An 18,812-nucleotide genomic window follows, 5' to 3' on the forward strand; every position below is an offset into this window, starting at 1 on the left:
CCAAATTTAAAAAAAAATTCAAATTGTTTTAAAAAAATTCCATAGAATTTTACGTGAAACTATTCCTAAGCTATTAAACATCACTTGTTCACAGATAAAAACAAGAATAAAACATTATAGTGTGGGATTGTCGCACGGCTGAATTTGGGTTGTCTGTGTGGAAGCAGGAAAAAAGGGAAAAATTTGGCCGATGTCAAATTTTATCGGACCCTGTGGATAGAAAGGAAATTTCGAAAATTTCCGTGAATTTCGGCCGATAAAAAAAACCTTGGTTGACACCAGAGTCTGATCTTGGTTATACGGTCACACACATATCACTTAACGCTGACGGTTCATCACTGCTACTTGTTGGATCACATAACTTAAGTGTCCTGTATGTACATGAGAGGGTGTCTGAAGATGGGGATATAATCATATACAGGTATGTTGCTCCATTATGATTTTATCACATGCTGACAGCATTCTCTTTTTACTTCATTTCCTAATAACTGTTGTGGTTATGTAAGTTACAGAACTAAAATCAATGGAAAACTTGTGTCCCCTACATTCCATTAGTCATGCACTAGATTATTAATTATTTGAAGATTGTGCTAAAAAACTTGCGATCTTCTGCCCTATAGGTTAATGAGCTGTTTAGCTATCTCTTTGCTACATTTGACTTGTACATATGAAATTCACAACAGGACTGCACCGGTTGCTTCTCAGATCCTACCCAATGACAGTGATGGCATAAAAGTTCTCCAGGCATCTTGGCATCCCTTTAGCAACAACCATTTTCCAGTTTTGACATCAGATGCTGTTTTCAGGTATGCTACATGGATGAGTGCCATATAACCTCATTTGTCCAGTTTATAGTTGGTGTGACTGAGAAAGATAAGAAGTGTGTCTCACCCGTTTTCTTATATTTTTCTGAATAACCCTTTTATTGAAAATCAAGAAACCATTCTGCAGGTTATTTGATCTCTCATCCGATTTAGAACAGCCAGAATAGGAATTTTATTTGCAGCCAATTCTACCTGGGAAATGTCAACACTACTAGAGAAACAGGTTTTAGTCCCGGTTGGGAAGGCCCTTTAGTCCCGGTTTTCCCAACCGGGACTAAATTCCCGGGACTAAAGGTCCGGGTCTGGGAACCGGGACTAAAGGTCACCCACTTAAGAAAAAAAATAAAAAAAATCCTCGAGGCCTCGCTTGCTCTACGTGAGATTCGAACCCAACACCTCTCTTCTTGCGCGTAGGTACATTACCAACTCAACTGCACACCACTTGTGATAGAGTCATGTGCGCTCTCCTTTTGAATAGACTCGTGGGAGACCTTTAGTCCCGGGTAAAAGACCTTTAGTCCCGGTTGAAGACACCAACCGGGACTAAACGGTCACTCTTTAGTCCCGGTTGGTGTTACCAACCGGAACTAAAAGTTGGTGAACTTTTACTCCGGGTTGGTGACACCAACCGGGACTAAAGATGACTTTTAGTCCCAATTGGTATTACGAACCGGAACTAAAAGTCCTTTAGCCCCGAATGCAAAAAATATCGAGACTAAAGGCTAAAATCGAAGTGGGTGAAAGGTCTGTTTTGTAGTAGTGCAAAATGCTTCAGCGATTTGTCCAGTGGCTTTCTCTTATGGGGAGTGATCATCTATGGGATAGATTTTTGGTATGTCACAATTCACATAAATAAGCATATCAAGATCTTATAGAAGTCCTTTAGAAAAAAAATTACTTACCAGGAGCGTTGATAACTTATGTTAGGTGCCAAGGAGAAAAAATAGAGTTGATTTCACATTCCTGGATTATTATGGTAACTACTAATGAAGATTATGACAAAGTTAGTTCCTACTTCAAGTAGATAGTGGCCTTGTTCACACCATCCTTAGGTCAATTTACTTGTGACATTTTTTTAAGTCTTAAGGTTTTTACAATATTAATCTACACGATTTGCATTGTGACATCTTTGTAAAATGAACATGGGAATGTCATGCTGTTTTTTGTTTGTTTGTTTGTGTGTTTAGATGGTGCATGTATTTTTTTTCTTTTTTGCGTGAATCTATGCACGCACTGTAAGTCATAGTAGAGTTACACAAATACATGACATGATTGCCGTGTATCAGGTTTGGTTTTAAGTTACCATTTGGACATGCATACTCTTTATAGCTATCATTTAGTTTTGTGTTGGATGGTTCGTCTGCTTGATTTCACAATTCACATGCAAACCCATCTTTTATGCAGGTTTTCATCTTATTCAGTGATGGTTCAATTTTTGTGCTCTGTCCTGTTGTTCCATTTGGAAGGTAATATGACGTTTTTCTGTTTTATTTGTTGAATTCTTATGATTTTCTATAATGCCTGGCATTGTTGAAGCTACAAATTGTTGAGCTAATTTTCTTTTGTTAAAGGCAAATATGGTGCATGTATTAGGCAATGATATGGAAATGTCTCAGTATTCTTAAATCTGTAATATACATTCTCTTTTATCTGTGGCCTGTGGGTTGGTTTTTAATTTTGAAATTTCTTTTTCATGATGCAGTGACTATAGCAAGAAACATATTCAAGAGATATATGAAGATGTTAATGCATTTGGATTGAAATCTTCAAATCCAAATGTTGTCACTAATTCACATTTGGCCATAGCTTGGTTGGAGGCAACATTTCCTGACCTGTTACATCAATCAACAGATACCAGTTTTCTGATGTCAAAAGCTCATGCATATGCGCCAGTAGATGATTCTCTAACATTACAGGTCTTCTTCTACATTGATTTTATGAGATATTTGTCTGAGAGACTGTGTGCTATGCATCAATAACTGATAGACTGTGTGTTGGGTAACAAGATAATTTTCCAATGGATCAGTATTGAAAATGGTGAAGAAATTCATAGTTTATTTTGGAGTATGGGCTGGTGTTTCTCACCTTTAATTTTAGCTAGTTTTATCAAATGTTGGGGTGTGGGATGGTTAGCTTTGTAACATGTCCTCATACTACATTATTGCATCTATTTGTGCATTGACATCAAGTCAATACTTTTTAAAGGAAAGAAGGGGATGGCTATGTTCCCAAATTATAGATGACACTTCATTTTGTGTAAAAAGAGGATATAATCTCTACCAGTTTGGGTATATAAAAATCCACACTTTTGGAGGTTCACAGTATTTATGGATAACCGAACTCAAATATTAGAAGGTCACCTTACTTTCAATAGGTCTAACATCTATAAATCGATCTATTGTAAACCTGAAGTTTCTTTGATTGCCATTTAATTTTCTCATTGGTGTATCTTAATAGTTAAAAACATATATGGAATTTACAGTTTTTATTAAAAGGAAAGTTTTTAAATATCATGGAACTGAAAAACTACTCAAAAAGTGTTCATTCGTTTAGATTTGGCATTCCAAATTTGAACATCCTATTGTGTATAACTTGTGTTCTTTGCTTTTAACGTGAAGCTCATGAATCACGATCTATGTTGATCTGGTTGAGAACCTATGCAGGGGCATCTTTGTAGAGTTTGTGAGGAAAGTAATGAATCTGAAGGCAAGAACAGCAGTTGCGAAGGAAAAGCTGTAGGTTTTATGTACAGTTCTGCTGGCAAAGATTCAGTTCTTGTGACTGCCTGGGGTAGTGCGCAGTTCCAGATTGATGCTGTTGCAGATGAAATTCAACCGCAGTGGAACATTGGGGTTCCTTCTCGCCTTAATGTCGATTCACATGGACAAATAAAGAGTGTTGCCATGATATGTGACTCCAATTCACAAGATCCATTGGCTTTGAGATCACATCGACCATCTAGTACAGGATCAAACGTGAAGAGCAACATAGAAGCTGTTTGGATGGGGAACTCTCCTCCTTTGCTAAGGCTCGCAATTGTGGATTTGGCACTACACCAAAAACTCCTAATGATAACTCTCTGTCATTGTTTCCTGACCCCTTTGTTCCAGAGAGATTTTATTGTGCGCATGGTGGGGGCCTTGACATGGTCACACTGCACTTCCTACCTTTTTCATACCCCGAAATGTCTTCGACACCACCCTCTGTGCATCCTGTCCTCACTACAGGCAACAGCGAAACAAGTTCTCCTTTTCTTTCTGGATTTGTTACCATAGCTGATGCATATGGTCATGTACAGTTAGTTGGCATCACATGCTTGGGTGAGTGCTTTGTGGTGGAGATGAAGGGTTGGAAGGAACCAACACCTCTTCAGCTAGACATAGAAAGCAAAAGCACCAAGGATGTGGAGCCTCCTGCAACTGGAATGATCAGCAAAGAGCTTATTGCTGGTCCAGACCCACCCATACTTCCATCTTCATCAAGCTTGAAATCGTTGACCCCTGACTCTATTGAAGGAAAATCCACGCTTCATCACTATATTAAGGTCTTCCATGAGTACTATGTGGAGTACGGGCACAAGGTAAGAAATTGCTACAATGATATTTTTGTATTCAACCATTATCGTTTTTGCAATTTTTTCAAGGCCGTAAAACATGTTATCTGGAATTATTGGCCAAAGTTTGGTGGACAACTGAAGTCACTTGATTCTGTACACCATAATGTAAATGCGTCATTACTGATCCAGTAATAATAAATGAAGGGATGAAAGGAAAACACGCTGATCAAGAGGTTAATTTATTGATAATTAGGTTTTCATTGAACTCAAGGAGCATGCGGACTATTTAAAGACAGAAATGGATCGACAAACAGAAACGCTTAGAAGCAGTGAAGAAATCACTTATATCCATAGAAGCCAAAGACGGAGACATTAACAAGAGGATAGATCGGGCCTTCAAGGTGTATGAAGTGTTGGAGAAGCAAATAGATAGCTTCAAGATGCTTCCTGCTGCAAACAAGAAACCATTATCCCAGGCAGAGCAGGAGTTCAAGGCACAGCTTGGTCCGTTTATGTGTTATCTGATTTCGCATTCTTCACCTTGCAGTTTCATGTGCTAACTGAATTTGTATCTGCTAAAACCTTTTGCAGATAGGTTTGCAGATGTGGAGTTGGATGCTTTGCGCTCTTCCATTGCCACCCTGAGTGCTAGGATGAAACGGTTTGCTCAGCAATCCATGGGCGGTGCAGCTAGCACAGGAGTGACACCATGGCAGGCACCAAAGGCAGGACGGAGCCATATCTCAGAATCCCAGATGTCACTGCTGAAATCTTCGCTTGAGAAGCTCTCTCTCCTCAATGAAGAGAACAATCTGAAGCTGCGCCTTATTGATCATGAACTCAAGAACCAGGAACAATAGGTTGGCAGGTCCATGCGACTTATTGTACAGGATCCATAGGAGCCTGTTTGCTATCACTTTCTGTGGGGGCGGAACCGCGAAAGGGTTGGGCCTGTGGATTGCCCTTGATTGCAGCAGCAGAACCTCTACACATGTCGCGAACTGCATTTGCATGTCAGCGTGATGTAACTAGCACTCCAGAAGCACGTGCAAACCGCTTCACTTTTTCCTCCTGCAGATCGGGACCGGTAGGTTTGGTATCCTGTGTACTGCGTGGTCTGAAGCTGCAGACTACGATTGTCGATTGAGGGTAATGAGTAATGACAGCAAATGGTACTGGAAAAGTAAGTAGTACAGGCGAGATGGCCTGTGCCTGAGAAATGAGAACAGAGTGATCGAACATGATTCGAATACGGCTATCGTTTAGGGGACATGTTTAATGGCTGCTCTTGTGTCATTGGCATGTTCGCTTGTCTTATAATCCATATTTTTCAACTTGTTTTTTTAGCTAAAACAATATTTTTTCTCTCACAACAAATCAGCCGGAACAGTATTTTAGCTTGTTTTTTCAGCGAAGTGAACGTGCAATTATTTGGCTTGTTGGCTTGTACTAGGATTTAGTAGCGACGCTTGTTTTATTTTGCCATCAGGTATAGCCTGTTTGTGTGCCATGTACCGTGCTGCCCTTTCACCCCTTTTTGTGCTGGTGCTGCTACTGTTTTTGCGCTGCCCTATAAAACACATCTACGTAGAGTCAAAGAGCCTGTTCGTTTTCTTGTTTTCTGGCTGTTAAGTTCGGTTAGTGCTGGTTTATGATGAGAGAAAAATACTATTGACTAACTGATAAGCCCTGGTTAACAAGTGAACAGGCCGAAGAAGGCAAAATTGGCAGAAGGTGCATACACGCAGGACGCAGCAATGCCTGGCGACGTCGGGTACTCGAGTGACTGCCAGGTCTGTGGCCGTGGCAAATAGCTCGCGTGGCCGATCGTTGCCACACATTGCACTCTCGCCGAAACTTTTTTTCTTTTCTGTAAAGTTCTCAGCGAAACCTCGAGAGACACGCGACGGCGTGTTTAGAAGTTGTAGAGTGCCCGTTCGTGCGGTACGACTCCGGATACCCACGGCAGATTACAAGGGCTGCACTCCTAGGGGCGGTTCAGCCTATAAGACGAAGCCTTGCGGAGCACGGCGCTACTCGGCGCGTCCTGCAAGACACCGGGAAGATATCTTGAAGATACTACGAGATCTGTTAGGATATGTTCGATCTCATGATTCTTATAATCTGTTATTAATTTTCGGTTATCTCCTAGGTTTAACTGATTTGTAACCCTGCCTCTAGACTATATAAGACGGGCAGGGACCCCCTCAAAACACGCACAATATCATACGATAGTCAATATAATCCAACAGACCACAGGAGTAAGGTATTACGTCGTGCTGACGGTCCGAACCTGTCTAACTCTTATGTCTTTGTTGCCTTCTTGTTCTCGATTACACACATCTCTGCCGATCAATCTACCTTCATGGGATACCTCTCGAAGGACTACCGACGATATTATGTCGACAGTTGGCGCGTCAGGTAGGGGTGTGCGTGCTGTTTCCATGTCGAACAAGATAGTACGTTTTACAGGCTCTTTGTCCCTCCCACAGCCCGGCTAGATCTTCATGGTCGGATCGATCTCCTGGGTCATCAACGCTGACGGAGACGGAGAGCTCATCGAGCCGGTGCAGATCGATTCTGCACCGATCACCCCAACACCTGCGACTACAGATCCGATCTCGGAACCGCCTCCGAGGTCATCTTCATCGACAATTCGTCGTCCGCTCCCCCGCTATCCGAGGAGACAGATCAACAACGACGATCTGATCGTGTCCATCGATCAGGTTGACCAGAAGCTCATCGATTGCCTCTTCATCGTAGAATCGGCTCTAACCACTCTGGTCTAGCGCCGACCACCCTCCGAGTCAGATCTATCGGAGGTTGTTTAGGAAACTCCAGGGGTTACGACCCTACACTTTAGGCTCACCAGCATTGCCGCCACCTATCAAGGCGCCCTAAAGGGCAAATTCGCCGACCAGGCAGGAGATATCTATCCCCTCTTCGACCAGATCACCGACTAGCTCACGCCGACTGTCAACATGCTACACATCGACCGACGCCCTGAAGCATCCCTCCAAACCATCCTGGAGGAAAATCCAGACTCCAAGTCCCAGGGCTCTACAGAGACTGTCGCCGAAACCATCGCCGTACAACCTTCTCTCCCACCCTTCCGAGGAGGAGGGATTTTCAACGTCAGCGTCGATAGCCCTCTACGGGATGGAGAAACTGACGAGGACCACACCGCGCGTGTCAATTGGAACGCCAACCATGCGCAACGCCGAGCAAATGAGGCCGCCATTGTGCTGGCCGAAGCTGCTCGCAACGAATAGCTCGACTCGCAAGGGAGGCCACGCCCACTCCAACGCAATCTCGACGATGAATTTGTCCATGTTGATGACCACGACGTCTACAAGACCCCAAGCGTCAACTTGGCCGTGGCCGCCAATGAGCTCGCACGGCTCCCGCAAATACCAGAGGTCGCCAAGGTCGTCGCCATGCTTAAAGCGGTGCACTGCCAGGTCGACGAGATCCATCATGATCGGAGACCTTCCTACTCGATGAGCTCGATTCGCCGATCCGCCGTGCCAAGATCTAATCGCCGCCCCAGCCGAACTCGTTTCGCCGACCAGCACCGCGACAATGGACAACCTCTCTAGGGGGAGCTAGGGGCAACCGCATCGACTACCCTCGCCAACACGACCAGGAAGTCGACCAAGACGTCCGAGCGCACATCAACAATCTCCGAGACGCGCGACGTCATATCGACGGGCGTCGTTTCTCTCGCCATGAAGAAGTACACCGCCGTCAAGAATACGAGCAAGAGTTCGGTAATCTAGACTCAGCCCTCCAGCCACTCAACGTCGGCATGTAGGGTTATGAGGATGCTACGCTAGCCGAAAAACAAAAAAAAATCAACCTCATAAACCAGGATCTACTGCTAGTTATAGATCACGGGATTACCACTAGACGCGTAGGTGCAGCGGAAGCGACTCGATGTAGTCGTACGCGTCATAGCAGTGCCGTGCAGTTGTAAGGTCGTCCGTACGTCCCCTTCGTGCGGTTCGTCCTTGTGCTCCAGATGTAGCAACTCTGAGGTATCCACACGTACAGGGAGGAAGCGTCGCACCTCTGGACTGCTAGGTCCACGAGGAGCAGCAGACGTGGACATAGGATGGGCGGCGGCGGCTGCCAAAATGGCGTGGATCCCTAGCCCCGTTGCCCACCCCACTTATTTATAGGTGTCCCTAATGAGCTCCCGAGTTGGAGGCCCATTAGTAACCCTAAGCCTTGTCTAACTCGGATCTAATCCGAATTAGGCTTCCAGCCCCTTAAGCGTGCGACCCTATGGGTTCACGCACACATAGACATGGCCCGAGTACTCCTACTCGGCCATTAGTTGATAGCGGCCTCTAGCAAGGCATGTCAACTCCTATGCGTACGCAAAGATCATATCAGACGAACCACCACAAAACCACATACTTGTTATTCCCTTGCCTCTTGATATTTGGTCCAACTCATAGGTTAACACTTAACCCATGCACGGCCATGCATTTCTTGATCTAATCATTAGAGTGATCCAGTGATATCTCTCTCATATAGAGAGGGGCAAATTCCTTCTTGATTGTCTATGTCTCATAGCATGTTTCCCGACAAACCCGAAAACCACCTTTATAACTACCCTATTACGGAGTAGCATTTGATAGTCCCTGAGTAGGTCATTTCATATCTTGAATACATACAACAATCTCAGGTCTAAGGACATAACGTACATGATGTGAATAGAGATAATAACAATATCTCACGTTGGGTCAGTCCAGCCCCATGTCATACATGTGCCCACATTATTAGTTTGACATCTCCATGTCTATGACTTGTGAAACATAGTCATCAACTAATAATGTGCTGATCCTTTATTCATGTGTGTCCTCACACGAACTCTGACCAGGGACAACATTAGAATAACCATACAAGTAAAAGAGTTTCACAAACAATTCATATAATTGCTAATCGATACAGGTTGTCTTTAATGGAAATTCAATGAACTCATAATATATCATGGATATAAGGTAATATAATCATCTCTATGATTATCTCTAGGGCATACTCCCAGCAATCTCCCACTTGCACTAGAGTTAATCTCGAAGATATCTAATACCCATAGCTCTCATGTGCGCATCATGCTTAGGCTGTGGAAGGGCCTTTGTCAAAGGATCTGCAATATTCAAATCTGTGTGTATCTTGCACATCTTGATCTCATCTCGTCTAATAAACTCTCGAATGAGGTGAAACTTCCACAGTACATATTTGTTCTTTTGGTGATTCCTTGGCCCCTTAGCCTGCGCAATTGCCCCATTGTTGTCACAATGTAGATTCAATGGGCTGGACGCATTCGGAAACACACCATGTTCAATGAGAAACCTCCTCATCCAAACACCATCCTTCGCAGCTCCAGAAGCTACAATGTACTCGGCCTCTGCTGTAGAATCAGTCACCGTCTCTTGCTTGGAACTTTTCCAACTTACAGCACCACCATTTATTGTGAACACAAAACCTAATTGAGACTGTGAATCATCCATGTCAGTTTGTAAGCTAGCATCGGTGTAACCGTTTACAACGAGCTCCTCCTCACCTCCATAGATTAGGAACACATCTTTAGTCATTCTCAAGTACTTAAGAATGTTTTTAACAAGTGTCCAGTGACTCTCTCCTGGATCAGCTTGGTACCTGCTCACAACACTTAGAGCAAATGAGACATCTGGGCGAGTACATATCATGGCGTACATGATGGAACCAACTGCCGAGGCGTATGGAACCTTACTCATGCGCTTCCGCTCATCAGCTGTCGAAGGACACTATTTATCGCTAAAGCGCATACCATGTGACATAGGCAAGAACCCTTCCTTGGACCATTCCATGTTGAATCATTTCAACACCTTATCAATGTACGTATCTTGGCTTAATCCTATAAGCCTCTTCGATCTATCTCTATAGATCTTGATGCCCAAAATATATGCTGCTTCTCCTAAATCCTTCATAGAAAAAATATTATTCAGTGAAGTCTTTACGGATTGCAACATAGGAATGCCATTCCCAATCAATAATATGTCATCCACATACAAGATCAGAAATACAACAGCGCTCCCACTTTCCTTCTTATAAACACAAGGTTCTTCTTCATTCTGACAGAAGCCAAACACTTTGATCACTTCATCAAAACGAATGTTCCAACTCCGAGATGCTTGCTTTAACCCATAAATGGATTTCTGAAGCTTGCAAATTTTTCTAGCATTGTTTGGATCAACAAAACCTTCGGGCTGTATCATATACACGTCCTCATCTAAATTTCCATTTAGAAAGGCTATTTTAACATCCATCTGCCATATCTCATAATCAAAATAAGCAGCTATTGCTAGAATGATCCGGATAGATTTAAGCATCGCTACCGGCGAGAAAGTATCATCGTAGTCAATTCCTTGAACTTGCCGAAAACCCTTTGCAACAAGTCTAGCTTTATAGATGTGAATGTTTCCATCCATATCCAATTTCTTTTTATAGATCCATTTGCACTCTATGGGTCTAACCCCATCAGGCGGGTCAACCAAATTCCAAACTTGATTGTTTCGCATGGAATCTATCTCGGATCTCATGGCACTTTGCCATTTCTCGGAATCTGGGTCCATCATTGTTTCCGCATAAGTCGCAAGTTCGTCATCGTCTAACAATAACAAATCTCCACGCAACTCATGGATTCTTGCTGACCTTCGTGGTTGTGGCGGTGTTTCTATTGCCATGGGTATCTCAACTTGTTCTACTACATTAGCATCACTCGTAGAGTCCTTCCCAACTAGCTCATCTTGAACTTCTTCAAGATACACCTTCTGTCCACTTTTCTCTCTTTTGAGAAACTCTTTCTCTAAGAAAACACCGTTCCGAGCAACAAACACTTTGCCCTCTGATCGGTTGTAGAAGTAATACCCTAAAGTTTCATTCGGATATCCCACGAAAAAGCATTTGTCTGACTTGGGTGTTAGTTTATCTGTCATAAGTCATTTGACATAAACTTCACAACCCCAAATTTTCAGAAAAGACAAACTGGGACTCTTACCAGTCCACATCTCATGTGGTGTCTTAACTACGGACTTAGACGGTACCCTATTCAATGTGAAAGCGGTTGGTTCTAGAGCGTATCCCTAAAATGATAATGGTAGGTCTGACTGGCTCATCATAGACCGAACCATGTCCAACAAAGTCCGATTACGTCGCTCGAACACACCATTTCTATGAGGCATTCCAGGTGGTGTAAGCTGTGGAACAATTCCGCAACTCTTTAGATGATTGCTAAACTCGTGGCTCAAATATTCGCCTCCACGATCAGATCGCAAAGCATTAATTTTCTTGCCATGTTGATTCTCTACTTCATTCTAAAACTCCTTGAACTTTTCAAATGTCTCAGACTTATATCTCATTAAGTAGACATAGCCATATCTACTAAAGTCATCAATGAAGGTTATGAACTATTGGAATCCGCCTATTGCTGTCGTACTCATTGGTCCGCACACATCAGTATGTATGAGTTCCAGCAAGTCTGCCGCCCTCTCAGGAAAACCTACGAAGGGTGTCTTGGTCATCTTGCCCAGCAGGCAAGCCTCACATGTCTCGTATGATTCAAAATCAAATGAAGTTAAAAGCCCATCAGAATGGAACCTCTTCATGCGATTCTCACTTATATAACCTAAACGACAATGCCACATATAGGTAGGACTTAACTCATTAAGCCAAGGCTTTTTAGCACTTATATTATAGACAGGAGCATCTTTAAGATTTAAAATAAATAACCCATTCACAATGGATGCAGAAGCCACAAACATGTCATTTTTAGAGATCACAGAACCATTGCCTTTACTCGCAAATGAATAACCATCCTTCATCAAACATGAAGGTGACACAGTGTTTCGACTTAAACTAGGAACAAAATAACAATTATTCAACTCCATAATAAATCTTGACGGGAGGTGGAGTTGCATCGTCCCGACGTTCAACGCAGCAACTCTTGCATTATTGCCCACACAGAAATCAACTTCTCCCTTTTCCATGCTTCTACTTCTTATCATTCCCTGCATCGTATTGCAAATATGAGCAACCAATCCAATATCAAATACCCAAGAATTAATATAAGAATTAGCAAGGAAAATGTCTATAACATAAACAACAAGTGTACAAGCTGCGGGAGTACCTTTACTACTGTGATCCTTTATGGATTCCAGGTACAGCTTGCAATTCCTCTTCCAATGACCTTTCCCATGACAATGAAAGCACTCAGCATCAGCAGGTGGTCCAGCCTTGGGTGCAGGTGGGTTTAGCTTAGAGATCTCATCTTTAGCCTTGCCCTTTTTCTTCTTCCAAGAATTGCCCTTCTTCTTAAACTTAGGCTTGTTTTGGACCGCCATCACATGACTACTGCCAGCACCTTTCTTGATATCAGTCTCTGCTGTTTTAAGCATCCCACATAATTCATTCAAGCCCTTCTCTGCCCCATGCATATGGTAGTTCACGACGAAATTTCCATAGCTGGGCAAAAGAGACGCGAGAATAAAATCAGTAGCTAATTCAGGGCCAATGGGGAAGCCCAACTTCTCCAACCTCTGAGTGTAACCAACCATTTTGATCACATGTGGCCCAACTGTTGCGCCCTCTGCTAGCTTGGTTTCAGCAAAAGCCTTTGAGACATTGAACCTTTTAGTCCTGGCTTGAGTCTGGAACATATCATTGAGCGCCACGATCATATCGTGCGCTGTATGGTTACTGTCAAACTGCAACTACAGATCTGGTTCCATACAAGCAAGCATAAGGCAACTCACTTCAAGATCAGCATCACATGATCTCTTGTAAGCGTTTTTCTCTACAGTAGGTGCATTATCAGTAGACTCTTCTGGTAATGGGGTGTCTAGAATTTCTTCCTTTTTCTCAGCCCTGAGAACAATTCTCAGGTTGCGGATCCAATCCGCATAGTTTGTTCCATTCAACTTATCTTTCTCAAGAATTGAACGCAAAGTAAATGGTTGATTGCTAGGCGCCATTTATCTACAACAAAAGTAATGCAAAATACTAAGACAATGTATCTAAGACAGAGTAAACAATATTAAATCTTTAATAGAATCTACTCCCACTAAAATCAATATCCCTCTTTTGAAACTTAGTGATTCAAGACCCACAACTAACAAGTCTACTAGTGAGCTTTAGCATCACCGCTAGAAGACATGGTAGATTGGTAAGCAACTCTTTGCTAATCATATCACATATGACTCTTGTTGTTGGGTAGCATCTCCATGCTTTGGTGCCCAACTACTCATGCTCCAAGGTCCCTAACCGTTAGGATGACCTTGTCCAAGTAACCAACCCTTCTGCTGTAAGTATCCGATACGAACCTGTCTAGTCAAGGAAAACTAGTGGCACCCTAATTTCATAGACCCACCACCGATTGTACAAGACACATGATAGTGCAAGGTTTGGGGAAGCATTTTAACTTAAACATTGTTGAGGGATCGTTCCACTTCACCATCACATGTAGACAAAAACATTATCGCACGTGAAAGTAGAACATAGTAAGAATGGCATTAACATAGATATGACATGGTATAGCCCATTGTTCCTTTGGGGATCTCCATCTCCATCGAACTGTTCCTCATGATGATCTCCATCTCCATGATCCATGTATGCCATCCTTCAGTGATGAGTCCACCAAGACTAACTATCACTAACGCAAGGCAGTGAAGAAAATTACATAGTCGCGGATAGGATCATCACAGTTTGGCACGTAGGTCATTACATCAAATTGACAATATCTTTGTGGCTCCAGCCATATTGTCATACCCACGACATGAAAGCCATAAATTAATTACATACATGCATCACATACACATAAGGGCTATACCAGTCATAAATTCCTGAAAAACAGAGTTAACCGATTCTGATGTCTAATCTTAAACCACCGAAAACACCATCTTTCTGGGCATTTTCGCAAATCTAATTTCAACGAAACTACCAAAGGAGGTGAGAATTGGATGTAAAATTTTTTTCTCGAATCAATCTGATTCATCTCCATCTTGCCATGACTGGATTTACATGTATCACTTAACTCGGATGGCGGAATTCCGACCGGTACGAGTAGATCGTTACAAGACCAATACGGTAAAATCACGAACCATGATCAGAGACTCATCTACAACCACGCATATCTCCATATGCACTCATTCGAACCTATAACAACGCAGTAACCTAGCTCTGATACCACTGTAGGGTTATGAGGATGCTACGCTAGCCGGAAAACAAAAAAAATTTCGACCTCATAAATCAGGATCTACTGCTAGTTATAGATCACGGGATTACCACTAGATGCGTAGGTGCAGCGGAAGCGACTCGATGTAGTCGTACACGTCGTAGCAGTGCCGTGCAGTTGCAAGGTTGTCCATACGTCCGCCCCCTTTATGCGGTTCGTCCTTGTGCTCCAGATGCAGCAACTCCGAGGTATCCACACGTACAGGGAGGAAGCGTCGCGCCTCTGGACTGCTAGGTCCACGAGGAGCAGCAAGCGCGGGCATAGGATGGGCGGCGGCGGCTGCCAAAATGGCATGGATCCCTAGCCCCGTTGCCCACCGCACTTATTTATAGGCGTCCCTAATGAGCTCCCGAGTTGGAGGCCCATTAGTAACCCTAAGCCATGTCTAACTCGGATCCAATCCGAATTAGGCTTCCAGCCCCTTAAGCGTGCAACTCTATGGGTTCACGCACACATAGACATGGCCCGAGTACTCCTACTCAGCCATTAGTTGATAGCGGCCTCTAGCAAGGCATGTTAACTCCTATGCGTATGCAAAGATCATATCAGACGAACCAACATAAAAACCACATACCTGTTATTCCCTTGCCTCACGATATTTGGTCCAACTCATAGGTTAAAACTTAACCCAAGCATGGCCATGCATTTCTTGATCTAATCATTATAGTGATCCAGTGATATCTCTCTCATATAGAGAGGGGCAAATTCCTTTTGATTGTCTATGTCTCATAGCATGTTTCCCGACATACCCGAAAAACCACCTTTATAACTACCCTGTTATGGAATAGCGTTTGATAGTCCCTGAGTAGGTCGTTTCACATCTTGAATACATACAATAATCTCAAGTCTAAGGACATAACGTACATGATGTGAATAGAGATAATAACAACATCTCACGTTGGGTCAGTCCATCCCCATGTCATACATGTGCCCACATTATTAGTTTGACATCTCCATGTCTATGCTGATCCATTATTCATGTGTGTCCTCACACGAACTCTGACCAGGGACAACATTAGAATAACCATACAAGTAAAAGAGTTTCACAAACAATTCATATAATTGCTAATCGATACAGGTTGTCTTTAATGGAAATTCAATCAACTCATAATATATCATGGATACAAGGCAATATAATCATCTCTATGATTATCTCTAGGGCATACTCCCAACACGGCAACGCCGCAGATCATGACGACGACGATCTCGAAGGGCCCCGAGCATTTACGAGGGCACTCCGAACACTCTAGTGGCCCCGTGGTTTTAAAATCACTAGGGTCGAGCCCTACAAGGGACAGATGAACCCCACACAGTGGCTACAAGCTTATGCCACTGCTATGCGTGCCACCGGGGGAGATACCAGCGTCATGGTGCCCGTCATGCTTACGCCAACTGCGATGAACTGGTTCCCAAGCCTCACCCCAGACTCCATCGGATCCTAGGAAGAGCTGAAGAAAGTCTTCACCGACAACTACATGGCTACGTGTATTCGGGCGGGCACCAAACATGATCTGAATCGCATCTGATTTTTCTAAGGTTGGACTTGTAGTGGGCCAAATTTGGTTCAAACCGAATTTCGAATTTGGGATATTCCGAATTAAAAGTTGAAAAGTAAAAAACAGTTTTCTAAAAGACTACGTTTTTGTTTCTCTGTTTTGATGCTTACACCTACCTGTACATTGTTGCACGAGACAGCATGCGCTGATGCTGCATAGTATGGTTTAAAATCTGCCCCGGTTTCCTAAAAGACAATTTCACGCCCTTACCTCTATCCTGGTCTTATGGTAGGGCAGAATTACCTATTATCTGAGTTTTTGCATTTTTTTTCTTTTGGTTTTGTTAAGGTAGGATATTGTCCTGTTCATGATTTTCTACTTTTTAGCGCCCATGATAGTTTTTTCTGTGTGATGATCTAAGCTTTTGCTTTCATGATTTCATCTACAGGACACTTGGGTCAATGGGAGGGATACCCATATGCTGTGAGTGCAGAGGGACTTGATGCTGCATACCCTGTAACTGTAAGCCTGTTTCTTAATTTTCTTGGTCATGTTTACTTAAGTGATTTTACTGCAAAACTAGCTACTCATGTATCTCCTCAATATGCAAACAATTCACAGGTATATGTATGGAGCTTATTCCCCTTTGTCAGCCATTGGAGACAGCCAGACATATTTCTCTTTGCTCTGCCCCATGTCAAGCCCTTGCTACCAGACACCTGCTTCAAGCACGGGATATTCAAGTCCTGGTACTGGAATGTCACAATTTGATCCGATGCACCAGTATTACTTTCCTGACGAAGTTCATTACTCACCGACTACTGGCTTCTACCAGTCTTTTGGTTCTTTCAATGGAGGTAAGAATTCATTTTGTTGATATCTTTGTGGCTCTTTATAATATATGTAGAATTGAATTTCTGTTTTCATTGTCACATATTTTACTACATTATTCACATGCCATTTTGTGAATTTGTTGCAGTTCCTATGCAATCTAGTGGTGTTCCTGGATTTTTTGAGCAAGGAAACATACCCCTGGCTTCTAGAATGGTATGTGATCATTTAATTGCATTTTAACTTGTTCTTGTTAATTGATTGTATTAGTGTTTGTGGTCCAAAGATGGTTCTATAACTAGATTTTATAGTTTCACTGCACTTTCCGTGCCAGTTATGTTGTTTTGGAACTAATAGCATGCATTCTTTTAGCATCAGGAATAGTCTAATTCTGGATCATACAAGGCATTCCAGCAACGTGGTAAATTTGGAGGCAGTACACAAAGTTGGAGCACTGCTAGTTGCAGATTCGGCACCTTCAACAAGGGCTTCAAGAATGAGAAGGGCTCTCTTGACTTTCTGAATGAGCAATGCCGTGGCCCAAGGGCCACCAAAACACAGAAAGAAGTGGGGAGCTCTTCAGCTGAGGACAAAAATAAGAAGACATTGCCAATAGCTGATTCTGAGAAGTACAACCACCCTGGTTTTGTCACAGAGTACAAAGATGCCAAATTTTTTGTAATAAAATCCTACACTGAAGATCACATTCACAAGAGCATAAAGTATAATGTTTGGGCCAGCACTCCCAGAGGGAACAGGAAGTTAAATGCTTGTTATTGTGAGGCGAAAGAGAAGGAAGACCGTTGTCCCATTTTCTTGTTTTTCTCGGTATGGTTATTCACTTTACCGCTAGATTTTCTTTTTAATCTTTTGCTTTCTTGCGGAGGGAGAAATAGAACAATCTCCACGCCTATGGGTGCCATATGATTTTGGCTAAGAGTCAGTCACTGTGCTCAAGATGCCTTATGAATTTATAACTATTTCTTTGCAGGTTAATAGCAGTGGTCAATTCTGCGGTGTAGCTGAGATGACTGGGCCTGTCGATTTTGACAAGAGTGTTGATTACTGGCAGAATGACAGATGGAATGGCCAATTCCCTGTCAAATGGCACATTGTTAAGGATGTCCCAAACAACATTGTCCGGCACATCATCCTGGAGAACAATGAGAACAAGCGAGTTACAAATAGCAGGGACACGCAGGAGGTACAACTGATGCACATAGCCCCTATCTATCTTTGTGTTTCTGGGCAATTTTTGAACAATAGTTCATTAACTTGACAAGCTAACTTGCAGGTGAAACTGGAGCAGGGTCTTAAGATGTTAGTCATATTCAAGAACCATAAAGCCGAGACAAGCATCCTTGAGGACTTCGAATTCTATGAGCAACGAGAGAAAGCTATGCTAGATGACAAGCAGCAACAGAAGCAACAGTGTTCCAACTGACTGGGAAGCAGGTGCAGACCAGTGCACCAGTGGACATTGTGACTGGTATCTCGGACGTTTTTGCAGAGGCTGTCCAACTGGAAGAAACCAATGACAAAGAAAACAAACCAATGATTGAAGATGCTGCAGCTGCTGATAACGTTCCTGCTGCTCCTGTGACGATCGAAGAAGCCATGCTGAAAACAGCGGAAGTGGGAGGCCTCTTGAAAGAAAGCGGTGATTACTCGTTCTCCTTTCATGACTAATCCAGAGCAGCAGCTGGGCCCATTTCTGATGGTATTTCAGGGAGGAGAGAATGAGGGTTATGCAAATATTGCCGCAGCTGCATCTTTTGTACAGCATGGTATATAGTCTAATTACAGAGCTTCCCAAGTTGTCACCG

The 18,812-nt window shown here is 43.0% G+C and overlaps 2 protein-coding genes, 1 long non-coding RNA gene and 2 pseudogenes across 4 annotated transcripts; 3 read left to right on the forward strand and 2 right to left on the reverse strand.

Moving 5' to 3' along the window:
* The first annotated feature begins 277 nt into the window (after window positions 1-277).
* LOC136483914 (uncharacterized) lies at window positions 278-1,030 on the forward strand. 2 transcript variants are annotated; one of them, XR_010765701.1, is made up of 3 exons: window positions 278-421; window positions 684-806; window positions 952-1,030. It is a non-coding gene; the product is annotated as an uncharacterized lncRNA (long non-coding RNA). The 2 variants fall into 2 exon arrangements; XR_010765702.1 differs by having other exon boundaries at window positions 938-1,021.
* Window positions 1,031-2,213: 1,183 nt separating this feature from the next.
* Window positions 2,214-5,672, forward strand: LOC136483912 (nuclear pore complex protein NUP88-like; annotated as a pseudogene).
* A 3,982-nt stretch (window positions 5,673-9,654) lies between these two features.
* On the reverse strand, window positions 9,655-10,145 carry LOC136480247 (secreted RxLR effector protein 161-like). The gene is made up of 2 exons (XM_066477847.1): window positions 9,725-10,145; window positions 9,655-9,659 (listed from the first exon to the last, which is right to left on the reverse strand). Exons 1-2 carry the CDS (start codon window positions 10,143-10,145, stop codon window positions 9,655-9,657), a joined length of 426 nt encoding a protein of 141 aa, XP_066333944.1.
* Window positions 10,146-12,420: 2,275 nt separating this feature from the next.
* Window positions 12,421-14,953, reverse strand: LOC136480248 (uncharacterized). Its single transcript, XM_066477848.1, has 5 exons — window positions 14,862-14,953; window positions 13,182-13,293; window positions 12,734-13,133; window positions 12,557-12,616; window positions 12,421-12,437 (listed from the first exon to the last, which is right to left on the reverse strand). Exons 1-5 carry the CDS (start codon window positions 14,951-14,953, stop codon window positions 12,421-12,423), a joined length of 681 nt encoding a protein of 226 aa, XP_066333945.1.
* A 1,774-nt stretch (window positions 14,954-16,727) lies between these two features.
* On the forward strand, window positions 16,728-18,770 carry LOC136483915 (YTH domain-containing protein ECT2-like; annotated as a pseudogene).
* The last annotated feature ends 42 nt before the right edge of the window (window positions 18,771-18,812 follow it).

This window comes from Miscanthus floridulus, chromosome 9, assembly GCF_019320115.1.
Source record: "Miscanthus floridulus cultivar M001 chromosome 9, ASM1932011v1, whole genome shotgun sequence".
NCBI classification, from domain to species: domain Eukaryota; kingdom Viridiplantae; phylum Streptophyta; class Magnoliopsida; order Poales; family Poaceae; genus Miscanthus; species Miscanthus floridulus.